The sequence below is a fragment of the Hyperolius riggenbachi genome, chromosome 9, assembly GCF_040937935.1.
Source record: "Hyperolius riggenbachi isolate aHypRig1 chromosome 9, aHypRig1.pri, whole genome shotgun sequence".
Taxonomy (NCBI): Eukaryota; Metazoa; Chordata; class Amphibia; order Anura; family Hyperoliidae; genus Hyperolius; species Hyperolius riggenbachi.
In genome coordinates this window covers 93590443-93606813 of record NC_090654.1, presented here as the reverse complement: position 1 = coordinate 93606813, position 16371 = coordinate 93590443, and the positions used below count along the sequence as shown (strand labels likewise).

The 16371-nt window shown below is 44.8% G+C and overlaps 1 protein-coding gene across 3 annotated transcripts in view; it reads left to right on the top strand.

The window, feature by feature from the left end:
• The window catches only part of OTUD7B (OTU deubiquitinase 7B), a 153001-nt gene that overhangs the window by 123896 nt on the left and 12734 nt on the right, over nt 1–16371 (top strand). For 2 of the 3 annotated variants that reach the window (XM_068253205.1, XM_068253206.1), the window contains exons 8-11: nt 4595–4744; nt 5865–5982; nt 10414–10498; nt 14418–16030. In XM_068253205.1, the coding sequence (XP_068109306.1) occupies nt 4595–4744; nt 5865–5982; nt 10414–10498; nt 14418–15713 (1649 nt within the window). In that variant the 3' untranslated portion in view covers nt 15714–16030. Of the gene's footprint in view, nt 1–4594; nt 4745–5864; nt 5983–10413; nt 10499–14417; nt 16031–16371 lie in introns of those variants that run through there. The other variant, XM_068253207.1, reaches the window with a different exon arrangement.

Below are 16371 nucleotides of genomic sequence, written 5' to 3'. Positions count from 1 at the left end.
GCAAGGCCTGTTAACCCTTTCCACTCTTTCTTAAAGGGAGTCGTTTCTGCTCTGAGTTTTTTTTTTTTGTTTTTTTTGTTTACAGAAATGCCTTCTCCCTCTTACTCTCTCTCCCATTTTAACATGGAACATAATATAGTAACATGGTATATCTTATTTTAAAGAACACATGACGTTTAATTTGATACCTTATTTGGACAGTTTGGCATCTTCTATTGGCTAGTAGCAGAGGAGAAAGCCAAGGTATGGCAAATTGTAAAACAGTTTCCTGGGTGTAATCCTGGCCTGCGTGAGCAAGTTTTGCAATAATAGGTGGTTTTATGCCTGCCAGCTGGTGTCTTACTGTCCCTACACACAATGCAATCTTTGGTATTTCGATTGGGCATATTAGCAATAAAATACTGGCTACTATTTACACTCTCCTCCACGTCCATTACATAGGATGACATTGATTCTCTATGCAACTTTGCAAGAAATCTGCAAGGAATCTGCACAAAGGAATCTGCAAAAAGGAATCAGCAAGGAATCTGAAAAAAATCTGCAAGGAAGATGCAATGAAATTTCATTGCATCGGTCACTTCCTGTTAGCGCTGATCGCGCACTTCCGGCTTGGGGCAGGGGGGTACCACCAGTGTGGGCATGTAATCTAACATGCCCACAAGATATGGGGAGAGAGAGCTGGGTTTGCGGTGGGCCTGATGCGCTGCAAACCGCTGCTGACAAAATGTTCTGCATAGTGGGACATACGCGTGCAAGCGGAAATTCGCGATGTCCCCATACGAGTGGCAAGAGTTGAAGGAGAACGGTATAGAGGTAAGAGAGAGGTGAGAGGTATAAGGAGGCTGCTATATTGATTTCCTTTTAAGCAATACCAGTTGCCTGGAAGCCTTGCTGAGTTATTTGCCTGCAGTAGTGTGAATCACACCAGAAACAAGCATGCAGCTAATCTTATCAGATCTGTCAAAAATGTCAAACACCTGATCTGCTGCATGCTTGTTCAGGGTTTGTGGCTAATGGTATTAGAGACAGAGGATCAGCAGAACAGCCAGGCAACTGGTATTGCTTAAAAGGAAATTAATATGGCAGCCTCCGTATACCTCTCACTACAGTTCTCCTTTAAAGAAAAAAGATTCACTTAGTAAAAACAGCTTGGTAGGATAGAAGGTAGCTAGGGATATGTAAAAGCATGACCATTTACTTGATTTGGAGGTGAGTCCACTAGTTATCTATAACCACAACCTTATCAATGTGATTGGCTAAAAGGTTTTTCTTTTATATCCATACATATGCAGAGGGAGATACTGGTTGCTTGGCAGTTGGAAACACCTGTTATTTCCCGCGAAGAAATGACAACAAGGTTAACGGACAGGAAACTGTCATGACCTCACACTGTGGGAGGGGTTTCACCACAATATCAGCCATACTGACCCCCTGGTGATCTATTCGAAAAAAGTTACTGTATTTCTTGTGGGTAAGGGGGTAATTGCTACTGATTAGGCTGAAGATCAGTCCTTGGTTAGTTTCTTTGTAAAGGTACATACACACGTCTGATTTTTCCAAACGACCGGTCGTTTGGACGTCAAGTCAGACGTGTGTGCAAACGATCGTTCCGCTGATAAGCGGATCTGTCACAACCAGTTTTATCAGCAGAACGATTGTTTGTACACACGTCTGTGTATATCTGTATATGTACCTTGAGACCCATTCTTAACAGAGGCAGTGCTGGCCATCACAAAATTCTTATCCCCGCCACTGGCCAATCGGCTTGATTCATTAAGACAAATAGGCATGCCTCATCAAAGTTAACATGCCTTATCAGAGTAGCATACCGAGTGCTACGATCTTGCAGGGGCTCAGGGCAGGACGAGTGGAGCTCTAGTCCTTGCCAATTAGCAGGCATAAGTTCGCTATGCTACTCTGATAAGGTGTGTTAACTTTGACAAGGCATGTTATCTCTGATAAGGCATGCTATTTGTCTTAGTGAATCAAGCACAATATGTTTAGAATCGGTTCACAGCAGGACACTGCCAGCACATTAATAAGAAAGGTCAGTCATCAGCATTTTGTTTACAAGCTCTGGCAGTAGGGAAGGCCAGTGTCAAGCAGTTGTTTGTCATGTCAGTGAGCCCTTATTGTGGACTCCTATTTCATTTATGATTGGATGCTGGCACTTGAGACATAATAAAGCAATTGCATCTATCCAAAGTCAAACACATGTTTAGAGCAGGCAATTCATTGTGGTCATTCTAGTTTTGCTTTGTTCAAGTTCTCTGGATTTATGGATAAGCCCTACTGCTTTACTCTACATTGGTATGCAAGCTTCTCCAGCACTTCAAGTATTCTGAGCTGGTTCTACTCACTTATCATTCTTTGGTTTTCCAGGCTTGCCCACACCCTGCTTATTAAAGATTGTGCTAATTACACTTGTTTATCCTGTCCTATCAGCTGGTTGTCCTGCTTACCTTGCCATGTCCTGAGGCCTGTGACATTCCTGAGATATGTATCTGTAATGTTTTCTAGTACTATAAAATATCATCATAGGTGCACGTGTGCAGAGTTTTAGTCATCAGTTGGACATTCCAGATGTAAACCAGTCTAAATTCAGAGTAGCTTGCTTTACATTTTAGGTGAATCAAATGTAAGAAGTCTCACTGAGGACAGATATGTGATCTTCCAAGAATATGAAATCTGTCCAGACCTACAAATCGCAGGGAATGAGTTCTCCTAAACACCTATTATGCAGGAGAACAGAGGCGCCAAAAGAATAAAAGGAAGCTAAATGAGCTTAAAAAACCAAATTCTTGGTAAATAGAGGAGGTAGTGGTGGACTTACCTCCTCCAAGTAGACACCCAACGACTGTAGTAAAGACAGTCAATATATTTTATTTATGAACTCCAAATATGCAACGCATTTCGCAGGTTTGATCCCGCTTCATCAGGCAATAACAGAGCAATAGCATATGTGGTCAGTAGAAGAGCCAGGCACCTCTGTGTCCAAAATGTTTCTTGCTTTTAACTCCTAAACACCTAGAATGAGGACTCCTGGACGAGATAACTCTAAACAGTGCATAGAAACTTGGGTGTTCCCTGCGCCTCCATAGCAAAAAAGGGGTAACACCAAGAGCCCAATATAGTGTATATAAAGTAAATGGGTAAATGAGAAGTATATAATTGATATACTCACAAGTCAGGGCTACCGTATAGGCAACCACTGTGTAGGCAGGTGAGGAGATTAAACCTGTCCTCACTCAGGATTAAGATGTTGCTCTCTGTAGATCAGAAGACGAAAGGGGGATTCGACCCCTCCACCAGGGGTGGATACTGGTATTGTACAAGAGAACAGAAGCGCCAAAAAGATAAAAGGTAATTGAAAACTTTACAATTCTGTGGGATGTAGTGGTGGACTCGCCTCCCCGAAACACACAACTGTCGGTTTTCACACAGAAAGATTTTATTTATATACTCCAACATACAATGCAATGCGTTTCACAGGTATATTCCCACCTCCTCAGGCAATAACAGAGAGGAGTACACCACAGTATAGTACAGAGCCGCTTATCGTTGACCTTGAGACTATACTGTGGTGTACTCCTCTCTGTTATTGCCTGAGGAGGTGGGAATAGACCTGCGAAACGCGTTGCATTGTATGTTGGAGTATATAAATAAAATTTTTCTGTGTGAAAATCGACAGTTTGTTGTGTGCTTCGGGGAAGTGAGTCCACCACTGCCTCCCAAAGAATTTTAAAGTTTTTAATTACCTTTTATCCTTTTGGCGCCTCTGTTCTCTACAAATCCATGCACCTCCATACGCTGTAATATGAATTATGGCTATAGCGGCGCTTAGACAGTAATTTGGGTGCCACCAAAAACTGAGCCCAAATTACTATAAAAACAGCGTAATTTGGCTGCCAGCTGAATTACGTTTTCCCCCAGAGTCCATGGCGGCCTGGAGGGGAAAAGAGATTAACACCGCTATGACGTTTTCAGCTTTGCCCTGTGCTCAAATTCCCCGGCTCCATTTTTGCATGTATGCCTCCTGGACACCTAGAATAAGGCCTCTGGAACACTTAGAATGAGACCTCCTGAACTCCTAGAATGAGACCTACAAATCCCAGGGGGATGAGGCCTCCTACACGCCTACAATGATGTTTACAAATTATAGGGGGTGAGAGTTTGAGCAGTATATCGAACTCCTAGACTAATGGGCAAAAGGCAGAAAATGAGAAGAGCAGTTTCTGCTCACATATAGACAGGCCAGTAGGAAGATGGCCACACACTCGAAGACTTCTACAATACTCTAGGGAACAGTAACAATCAAAATTTTCAAGCACATTGATCTCCACTCCTAAAATAAGTTGGCAGGGGGTTGTCTATATGATTGAATCACCCAGGTACCATAATCTCTGGATACATTTGGTCAATTATGTACTATGATTTATATGTGTGCCCAATTTTATTTCCCAGCTTTGTTTTTCTTTATCCTTTTTCCTATGGCTTATGGTTTTTCCTTACTGATGTACTGGGGATTGGAGGTTTCTTGCTGCCACTGGTTGGATTGTACATTTGCAGTAACATGGCCTTTCTGTAATTGCAGCATTTGCCCCTATACCATTTGGAGGCATCTATCTTCCTCTGGAGGTCCCACCTAACAAGTGCCACAGCTCTCCGCTTGTGCTGGCCTATGACCAAGCCCACTTCTCTGCCCTTGTCTCTATGGAACAGAGTGAGCAAAGCAAGGAGCAAGGTAAAGTATTTAAAAAAAAAAAAAAATATATATATACACTACTGATTACCTGGTGGAACTAAAAAAAAAAAATTTAAAAGCGACACAAAACTGTATTATTTCCTCTTCTTTTATTAGCTTGCTTTTGACTTATTTCTTATGCAAATTGATGTCCCTTGGTCTATTTTCAAGTGTTATACATTTACATCAGCTTGGCATTTCATTTACCATGGCATTTCCCGAACATATACATTTTACTTCAGTTTGTTGCTGCTCTCTGAGAGACACACCTTATCTGGGGCTCCTTCCTTGATCTACTGTGCGACCCGGTTTTTTACTTGGCTAAGTTGTGCACTACTGCGCATGCTCTGACTTGATTGCACGCCTCCTTGATCATTCTTCTATGGCCAGCAATGTTCTGTGCATGCGCAGTTCACTAAAGCTGGCCACTAACGGTCCAATTTCTAGCGAAAAATCGTTCGAGCGATCAGAAATTCTGATCAGATTGGTTGTAAATAATCTCCATTGGTGGACACAATCGATTATGAACGAGTGAAAAAAATGTCGCCCGAATGAATTTTCGTCGTACGAAAATTTGGATTTTCTTGGTGGTCGTGATAGATAGGAAGCAATGATTGGTTAGTTGATGGTGTAGTGAACGATTTTTCGTCCGATCAGAATTTCTGATCGCTCAAATGATTTTTCGCTACAAATTGGACTGTTAGTGGCCAGCTTTAGACTTGGAACTGTGCATGTGCAGAATGCTCCTGGCCACAGTGCGCAATCAAGGAGGCACACTGCAGGTTCAGAACATGCATAGCAGCACTATGCTTAGCTAAGTCAAAAACTACCGGGCCGCACAGTGGATCAAGGAAGGGGACGGGAGGACAGTAATGGACCTACAAGACTGCAGGGGCTGGAAAAAGCCCTAGGTAAGTAAAAGGGAACACATTCATTACGGCTCTGGTATCCTTTATGGTCCGTATATATGCTTCGATGAGGGTAACGTATATGCTTGCAAATCCACACTTCTCTTGCTTGAACTCAATGGTTTCCAATTACATTTGACTTAACATACTCACTTATAGACTAGGTGTAAGAAAGAAAGCTTCTAATGCTGTTTTGTGTTTTCTCTTTACAGCGCCTTTTATCCCCCTTACGGACTCTGAGCACAAGTTACTCCCGGTGCACTTTGCAGTTGATCCTGGCAAGGACTGGGAATGGGGCAAGAATGACTCCGATAATGTCCGACTAGCAAGGTACAGTTACAGATACCTGTATAATGTCATTTTACCTGCTTGGCTTTTCTGCACGTCCAACTCTGCCACTTTAGCCAATCCTCTTTCTGTAGAGCCAAGGGATCTCTGCAGGTTCCACCACTGCTGGCTGGATAACCTAGATGTAACAAGTGGGCTACATGTTTAACGTTAAATCTGACCTATGTGTAAAGCCCCATACAGATGTACGAGTAGAGCTGCCAGCCTCGGCTGACTGTGTGGGGCTGACACTTTACAGATGCATCATTAGCCTGCAGGCTAGCAATGTGTTCTGTTGATATGCGAGGAGGGGGGACAACTGAGCAGTGCGCGAGGGACATCACATAGTAACAGTGAGTGGAGAGAACAGCGATCGGCAAACTTAAACCGCCTTTGCAAGCCGCTGTACACGTGCTCGATTCTGGGCGGAGGTGATCCTTAGCGACCGCTGAGTTTCATCTAGCGTGTGTACAGGGCTGAAGGGTTTCTGGATGCACAAGTTGGCCTTGAGTTTAATGGAAAGTCTTGCATGACTGTGTTCTATTCTAAAATAATGCATCTGTGTCTTGTGCGGGTAGTGATGACGTTCAGGCAAGGCTGCGGTACTGTGCAGTGTGATGTTTGAGTTTTTATTTTCCTAGTTATTATTCCTTTGCTATGCATAAAGCACACTTGTAGGTGTAATAAATAGTAGTAAATATTGAGCTGCCTTGTTGGAGCTTAGCCAATCTCTTGCCGTTTTGCTGAACTCCACCAATCAGAATCCTATGTCTGCACATCTGTACTTTTGCACCAGTACTGCTTTTGCTGGTTTCGATGCATCTGACCCAGTGACCCAGAAAACAGTCTCTATATAGATAATAACTTTGAGGGGAGGCACTTCAGGCACTGAGAATGATAATCAGGGCTTTTTCCAGCCTTCTTTTCACCCCTGGCAAGAAGTCTTGTGTCAGAGGGGGACAGAAGGAGGCACAAAGGGGGGACAGAAGGAGGCACAAAGGGGGGACAGAAGGAGGCACAAAGGGGGTTTAGAAAGGAGGCACAGAGGGACACACGGGGCAGATGTGGAAAAGGAGCACTGAAGGAGGCATAAAGGGGGACAGAAGTAGGCACAGGGGACAGAGTGGTGAATGGGCGGGGCAGTAGTGCAGAAGCAGGTCATCAAACACCTGTGGAAGATGAGGCTTCGTTCAGGGGCGGGTCTTAATCCAGGGGTATGGTGCCCCCAGGACCAATGGCACAACAGACAATGGCCTGGAATGCCTTTGGCAAAAAACGGCCCTGCCAATGATGTAATTTCCAAACACCTCACCTTCTTATGCCATTGGTAATGTAATAGTATTGTGTGTTTTACTGGTCTACAGGTTTGATTTTTATAAATAACCCAGTTGTGTGGAGAATGGAGCAGCCATGTCATAGGCCGGAACACAGCGTCCTCTTATTGTGCTGCATTATGTCATCTTAGAGCTGCTGCTTGTGAATATTTTATGAGGCATCTCTTCCGCGGCCTTTCAGCTCCTGTTAGCCGGGTGTAAGAGGATCTCCATTTCATTTTTGCGTTTGGCTCGCCCTGCGACAGACAATTATTTAATACACAAGTGCTGTTTGACCTCCAGTGACAGACGTCCTCACACTAAACATTTACCATTGCGGTGACAAATACCACAGGGAAGTGATTGGCAGGCATCCAGCCACCCAGAGTAAGTCTCTATGGCTCTGTACTGCAGATTAGATAGTCCATGAGGTAAAGACCTGTGCGGGTCTAATTTTTGAGACCCGACCCGCAGCCCCGCTACCTGCACCTGACCCGCAAACCGCTTTCTAGTGAATCTGGGACCCACACCCACAGACCCTCTATCCGCACCCTACCCGTAACCTGATGAAATTACAATGGGTACCCGAACCTGACCCGCATTTTAGGTAACCCGCGGGAACCCCGACCTAATTCAGGCCTCTACCATGAGGTACTAATAATTCTGGGTTGCATGCAAATTGTATGAGGTTTGGAATTTTGCCAGTCAAATGCACTTCCTGCCAATTTGGATTGCTCCAATTCCAGACTGCATAGAGTTTACATTACATTTGCATACAAGGAGTTAGTAGCATCTTGTTGACCATCTGTGCTACTATGATCAATTGGAACTGAAGGGAAAGTTGTATTACCTGCCAACATCTGTGTTTACAAACGATATTACCTGAAGTCTGTTGGCTGTCAGCAACCGGTGCCAGAGGAATTGAAAGGAATTTGACTGATTTCTCTGTGTTGCGTCTGCTAGTATCATAAAAGCTTGAATCTGATTGGCTCCTTGGCGGTATGCAATCTGGGGTTGCGGGGACAGGCAAGAAGTTTTTCATTTAACAATATTGACATATATGCAAGACTATACAAGATTCCTTAGCCTATTATGGTATGTTCTTTAGAAGGTTTTTAAAGTAACCTTGATGCCCCTTTTACACATGTGCGTTGTTAGTTTCACCACAGGGTACCGCAATGACAATGCAAGGCAATGGGGCCTAGCACACTTACTGCGTCGCACCAGAAGTTCCAGATTGTGCGACCCACCACAAAGTCAACAGCGTGTTGACGTGGCGGAAGTGTAAGTCCATTAGCAACGCAGGGCTTTTCATATGATGGTGTCGGCTATGCGGCGCGCATGTGTGGAATGATGGAAATACGACAGGAAACCTGGGAATCCCAGTGATGTATTTCCTGTACAGCATGGAGTATGTCACACGCTGCGAAGAGTGGGGGGGGGCTGTCACAAAATGTGCATATGACCCTGTCGGCGCACTCTGAAGTTTTTTGCAGTGTGATGAGATGGGGCGGAGCATCGCAATGCAATTGCAAGGTCTATTACCAGCCTAAAGGACACTTGAACTGAGAAAAAGAGTAAGATACTTGCCTAAGACAGCCTAAACAGTCCTCTCTCTGTCCCCTCGTTCCACTGCCGGGCCCTCTGTTGGAATATGCCTTCAGCATTCCTCTGAGGGCTTTAGAAGTACTTATGTTCTCGAGTGCTTCTGAAAACGAGCATGCGCAAGTCTGGGCTTACACATGCACAGTATGGATGCACCAGTCTTCGGGAGCATTGGGGGATGAGCAGGCCCGGATTTACCTTACAGGAACCTATAGGTACAGATATCCTGGCAACTTAGACTTTGCCCTCCCTGAGCATACAAATCCCTGCCAAACCGTATGCAATTTTATTGGCTGCCCCAGCTGTCACTACTTACTTTGCCCAGCAAAGGTAGCTACAGGTGACCCTTAGAATTAGGTAGCCATAAGTACCCTCAATATTAAGTAGCTAGAGGTGCCCCCAAGTAGGTAGCTAGAGTAACCTCAGTATTAGGTAGCTAGAGTAACCTCAGTATTAGGTAGCTAGAGGAAGCTCAGTATTAGGTAGCAACAACAAGTGCCCCTGACTGAAGGGAGATCTCATCAGTGGAATCCCGAGAGCTCCTCCCGAGAGGGAGGGGAGTGAGCCACCTTTCCATCATCAGGCTTCTGTAGGCACATGCGTAAATCCGGCCCTGGGGATGAGGGTGCTTCCGAAAATCTTCAGAGAGTCGGAAAGGCACAAAACTTGAAAGGGGAACAGCGCTAGAACGAGAGAGGACCTGAAAGGCTCTATAGCAGTGATGGCTAACCTTGGCACTCCAGCTGTGACAAAACTACAAATCCCATCATGCCTCTGCCTCCCCGAGTTATGCTTAGAGCTGTCAGAGTATTGCAATGCCTCATGGGACTTGTAGTTCCACCACAGCTGGAGTGCCAAGGTTAGCCAGGAAGTACATCCCAGGTCGCGGCTTAGCTCCCGATTGGAGGAAGCTCACGGAGGCAGACAGCGAGGGGGGCAGAGGTGGCAGAGCACAGAATGAATGGCAGGCTGCAGGTAAATAGAAGGCTAGCTACAAGCAGTCGCTATCCTGGCTCCTTTTTCAGGGGAGCACAGCAGACCCCAGGGGAGACTAGAGGCGGCAATAGAGAGACACAGAGGCATGTGATTATGCACAGAACATGCCTCTGTGTCCTCTTAAGATTTCAAATACCCGCCTTGGATTCTCTTTAGTCCTAGAGAATGGTGTACATGTAAACTGGATAACGAAACAGACTTTATGCAGCTGTAAATGAAAAGTGATAGTGACCCGTTAAGACTATGTGCTGTTCAGTCTCCAGTGGTTAGACTCCCTCACCCTGTAATTGCTCAATTAGCTGTTCATTCCGTAATATGAAGAGGCGACACAAATATTTGGCTTTGTTCCGGCTGCTGCAGTTGGACAGAACTTGGCATTCTTTAGCAGACGTCTTATCAGTGGAGTCACTGAGGTGTGGCAGCTTCCAGCATGTTCAGCAGTTGTGGGTGGCAAGGGTTTTGTAGGAATCCTTATTACATGTTGTATATGTATTGACATCTGTGTCCCTTCTGTTTTCAGTGTCACATTATCTCTGGAAGCCAAGTTAAACCTATTGCATAGTTACATGACGGTCACCTGGCTTTCTCTGCCATGTGAGACACAGGTATGTATGGGGGTGGAATTGGTTAAACCTATGCATGTGGCTAAAATTATATGAAGTGAATGTGTAATTTCTTTCATACTAAAAGACACTGCGGCAGGCACCCTTGATGATATTATACTGCTAAATGTTATATATATGAGAAGCGTAATTGCTTACCGTCTCACAAGGACAAACCGTTATTTAATGGAAAGTGATGTTTATTCATGCACGGTAGACAACGAGTTTCATGGGTCTTGGCCCGCTTCCTCAGGCCAACACAAGTGCCTGTAGAAGTTTTGATCACCAACATGCGCGCTCAAGTTAATGGGGCGCATACATTTCTAGTACTGAATAAGTCTGTCCTATTATCCTGCCTTTGCTGACTGTATAAGCAAATAAAATGATATTTTAACACAAATGCACCTTTACACAGGCCTGTATGTTTTTTGCATCTGCATGTGTATAAGGTCTTTGTGATATCAGGGCTGTGGAGTTGGAGCAATTTTGGGTACCCGGAGACAGAGCTGGAGTCAGAGATTTCATAAACTGAAGAGTCGGGAGTAGGAGGCAGATGATTTTTGTACAAAATCCACAGCCCTGGTATGTATAAGACTGAGTCGGAGTCGAGGAGTCTGAGCCATTTTGGGTACCTGGAGTCTGAGTTGGAGTCGGAGGTTTTATAAACTGAGAAGTTGGAGTCGGAAGATTTTTGTACCGACTCCACAGACCTGTGTGATACAGACTAGTTATGATTCCTTTTTATGTGTGTATAGGTTTCATATCAAACATTTTTCTGTCTTTGAAAATGCTTTATGTCCGAAAAAAACGAATAGGAAAGTACTTGTGCATTTTCTGCACATTCATGTGTGAGTCTTGCCACAGTGATGCCAGCAGTGTCTTGGGTGCGGCGCTGTGATTCTTTGCTTCAGTCACGCCTCCTTAATGACAGACAGTCAGCAGGATGCAAAAAACAAAGTTGAACTAGTGCTTTACACTTTTTATGTACAGCTACAAGCACAGCTAGCTGAAATCTGTATTTACATTGGCTTTCCAAATCAGACAGTGGAAGATGATACTGTGTAAGCCAGCCAGACTGTATTGCATAATCTTGTTAATTTAACGTTTTACTGCACTAAGACCTGCCTGACAGCTTACTAAAGGAGAGGAGCACAGAAAAGACCTCACCCTGGTGATGCTCATACATGTTGGAAAGGGGGGAGGGGGGGGGCGATAGACAAGGTTGTCAAGCTGTGGCCTCTTTTCCGTGAGCAGCTGCAGGCAGTGAATCTACCGCCTGTCAGCTGCTCCTGTCCACCGGTTGGGAACTTTCAGGCACGTACATACAGTGTGTGCTCCTGTCGTTTTTGGTGCAGGGTGAGCCGATGAACCGCTCACCCTGCTGCAGCACAAATTCCAGGTGCTGCTAATTACTATTCCTCCTCCGAGTCATAGCAACTCAGAGGAAGAAGTATTTCAGGGTCCAGCAATTGCCAGTTTATGCAGGGCACGGACTATAGCATTGCTGCTATAGCCACGCCAAACTCATGCGCTACATGGCGAGAAGCCCTGCCTTGCTTTCAGGCTGCCACTCCAAGTAGTTGCATCTGATGCAACATGAGTGTCAAAAGTGACATTTGCAGTGTTGCCGAACGCTGCCATTCGGCTGCATGTAATTGCAGCCGAATGGCGATTGAAGCCAGGCGGCTCAGCTGCTCGACAAACAAGCAGTTCAGCCGTTTATAGGAAAGAGGCCTAAAACACCCGAGGTTCGTGCAAAGAAGTAAAATTCATTTAGACTTCTGAGTATTTTAAAATAATCTTGCAAAGGTCTTAAAGGGGTTCTGTGGGGAAACCTGTGGATAAAAACCACCACTTACCTGGGGCTTCTATCTGCCCCATGTAGCAGTAATGTCCCACGCTGTCCTTCTCCGATCCGCTGTTCCTCGCCGTCGGCACCAAGCATAGCCGAATAATGCGCGCTGCCGTTCGTATCCTCGGAAGCTAGTTTTCTTGTACTGCGCCTGCGCAGTAAGCTTACGATAACGCGGGCAGGAGCGAGCAGGCCACGGCTGCGCAGCCGCAGTTGGATGCCGAGACGCGCTAGACCGGGGCCGGCGGCGGGGAACGGCGGATCAGAGGAGGACGGCGTGGGACATTACTGCTACATGGGGCAGATAGAAGCCCCCAGGTAAGTGGCGGTTTTTATCCTCAGGTTCCCCCACAGAACCCCTTTAAAGGACAACCGAGGTGACATGTGACATGAGATAGACATGTGTATGTACAGCGCCTAGCACACAAATAACTAGGCTGTGTTCCTTTTTCTCTTTCCCTGCCTGAAAAAGTTAAACATCAGGTATGCAAGTGACAGTTTCTGTTCGGGTCAGGATCGGGTTGGACTGAGTCAGACTATAGCCTAACCCTCACCGATAAGTAATTACAACGATAAAACCCTTTCCTTTCGTCGTCTGAGAGCAGGAAAGAGATAAAAAGGGTCAACAATTCATAGATTTGCGCTCAGACATACTTCAATGAAGGGGTCATTGAGCAGAGACCATGAAACAGTAAAAACTAGATTTAAATATAAAAACTGTGGGATCTCTAAAAAAAAGTAATTTTTAGGAGACTGACGATAGATACAATTGTTTTTCTCATCGGTTTATTTTCACCTCAGATTTCCTTTAACCACTTCCCAACTGAGGGGTTTTACCAGAGCAATTTTCACCTTTCAGCGCTCCTTCCATTCATTCGTCTATAACTTTATCATTACTTAACGTAATGAAATGAACTATATCTTGTTTTTTCGCCACCAATTAGGCTTTCTTTAGGTGGGACATTATGCCAAGAATTATTTTATTCTAAATGTGTTTTAATGGGAAAATAGGAAAAAATGTGTGAAAAAATTTATTATTTTTCAGTTTTCGGCCTTTATAGTTTTTAAATAATGCATGCTACTGTAATTAAAAACCATTAAATGTATTTGCCTATTTGTCCCGGTTATAAAACCGTTTAATTTATGTCCCTATCACAATGTTTGGCGCCAATATTTTAATTGGAAATAAAGGTGCATTTTTTTCAGTTTTGCGTCCATCCCTAATTACAAGCCCATAGTTTATAAAGTAACAGTGTTATACCCTCTTGACATAAATATTTAAAAAGTTCAGTCCCTAAGGTAACTATTTATGTATTTTTTTTAATTGTAAATTTTTTTATTTTGTTTTAATTACAAAAAAAAATAAAATTGGGGAGTGTGGGAGGTAAGGAGTTAATTTTTTGTGTAACACGAATTTATTTCTATGTAAAAAATGCTTTAGGGTGTAGTTTTACTATTTGGCCACAAGATGGCAACAGTAACTTTTTGTTTAATACAACCTGCAAGCGTCCTTCCAGACGCTCGCAGGAAGTACTAGGAGGCTGAGAGTTTTTGGTTTTTTTTCACAATGATCGCGCTGCTCAGCGGAGCAGCAGTGGATCATTGCGGGGCTTAGATCAACGAACGGGAATGGATTTTCCAGTTCATTGATCTCCGGACGAGCGGCGGGCGGCGTGTTTACCGGCGGGAGCACGCGCTAGAGCGAGTGGGTGCGCGGGCAGCGGTGGGAGCGCGGAAAGTATGGATTTCTCCGTCCCGGGGGGTTAAAGGATGGAATAAGGGACGGAGAAATTCGTACGCGTGGGGGTTAAGTGTCCAGTTGGACTTTACTATAACTAGATATGGGGTCACCCACTGGTTGGCAGTCTTGCATGAGTTTTTGAGTCACAAGCCTGGTTAAAGAAGGCATTTGTTCAAATCTAGTTTCATGTTTCACTTATGAATCTTGCTGCTTGCATGGGATTTTTGAAACCTCGCCAAATTCAGGACCAAGCCAGTCTAACCCCGTTGTCAACACATTTCCTGATAGCCAAAGTAAGATCCTGATTTTTCTTTTCTTTTTTTTTCTAGGCTCCTCTCGCCCAGCCTGAGTCACCAACAGCTTCTGCTGGGGATGATGCACGGTCTGCTGCTGAGTCTGGAGAATCGGACAAAGAGTCTGTTTGCAGTAGCTCAGCAAGCAATGGAGGAAGCAAGACTGGTAAAGAGAAGGACAAAGAGAAAGACAAAACTAAAAAAGAGAAGGACAAGGATAAAGAAAAGAAGAGAGCAGACTCTGTGGCCAACAAGTTGGGCAGCTTCGGCAAGAGCCTGGGGAGTAAGCTGAAAAAGAACATGGGAGGACTGATGCACAGCAAAGGTGGAAAGTCAGGAATGAGCAATGGGCAAGCGGACACCTTGGAAAAGAAGAAGAAAGGGTCCCTAAAGGGAAGGAAAGGGAGCAAGGAAGACTCTTCACAAGGAGACGTATCTACATCATCGGAGAAGTCTTCTGACAAATCCACGACTAATAAAAGCCAGGGTGACCCTTACAAGTACAGCAATGATGTCAAGCTGAGTCTTAGCATCTTGCGGGCAGCCATGCAAGGTGAGCGCAAGTTTATCTTTGCCTGCCTCTTGAAAACGAGTGAGCGCTTGCCTTACCAAAAGCAGATGATCCAGCGATACTTGGCTGATGCCCAGGAGAGGTTTGTAGCCGAGCAGAAGCAGAGAGAGGCAGAGAAAAAGACTCTGATGAACTGTAGTGCAGCCAAGCGAATGGAGCAGGACATGTTGCAGGCTAAAGGAGATGATCTTCTTCCTTTGCCCACCTATGCCCAAGCAACTAATAATTATGGAATGGGGGGCATGGACTATAATGTGGGTATGAAAGGAGCACTACCTTCTAGTTATTCTGGAGGCTTTACTATCCCAAGACCTTCCATAGTGAACACAGATGGTGCCCATGGCTACCAGGACAATAGGAGACAAGTAGCAGGTGGGTCTTGTAATAGCCTACCTTCCTACGCCACTCTCCCCCGGCAACCCATGCAAGTTCGGCCTACCCATTATCAGGCCAGCCCACCACAATCGGGTGGACTTTCCCCCTCAGAGACAGAGCTTCCCCCCATCTACCCCACAGACATTGAACAGACTGTCTGCATCACGCACAGCAACGGCTACCGAGAGTACACCGAGCCCGCCTCGCTGTCCAGAGTTCCTGACAGCAAAAGCCGGACACTCTATAATGTCCAACAGACCAAGTGTAAGCAGACGCACTGCACTTTTTACGGACACCCAGAAACAGGGAACTACTGTTCATGCTGTTACAAGGAGGAACTCAGGCGGAAAGAGAGAGAGAGAGAAGCTTTAATACACCGGTTCTGAGGTGTGACTAACCGAACCTGGTGTGTTTGACTTGTATTCCGCAAAGTGTTCCAGCAGGGGAGGGCAGCAAAGGGGAGGATGCAATATCATTCAGACGACTTCTTATTGCATCATGTGGGTGCTCTGACCGTCGCAGGGCATGTTCAAACCAGCCGTTAAGACTTTGGAAGTGTTCAATGGCTCACGTCCATTGGTTCCTAGGAGTAATAGAATTTCAGGACGCAAAGTGATGCAATTTTGGTATTTTATATGTGATGACCTAATTTTTGACTGCCTCTTTTAGCACTTTAGGTAAAATTATAAATATACTGACCTTTTTTTTTTGTTTTTCTTAATTTATAACCACACTTCTCATGCTTAAGCCTGACTTTACAAGACTTAAAGCGGAGTTAAACTCGAAAGGACCATTGTGTATGTATAGAGTGTCTGGGTCAAGGAATGGAGGATCACCAAGGAATTTCTTTAGGGGAAAAGATAATAGAGAAAACGAGTCTAAACCAAAGCCCCTTGGATCTAGCTTGGCTGTGTTTTTACACCTAGGCAAAGTCGGCGGGAGAAACTGCCAACCAAGACTTTGATGAAAATGAGTATTCCATTATGTCTGCCTTTCCTGATCCAGACACTTTTTTTTTTCTACAGTATTCATACTCTTTTTTTG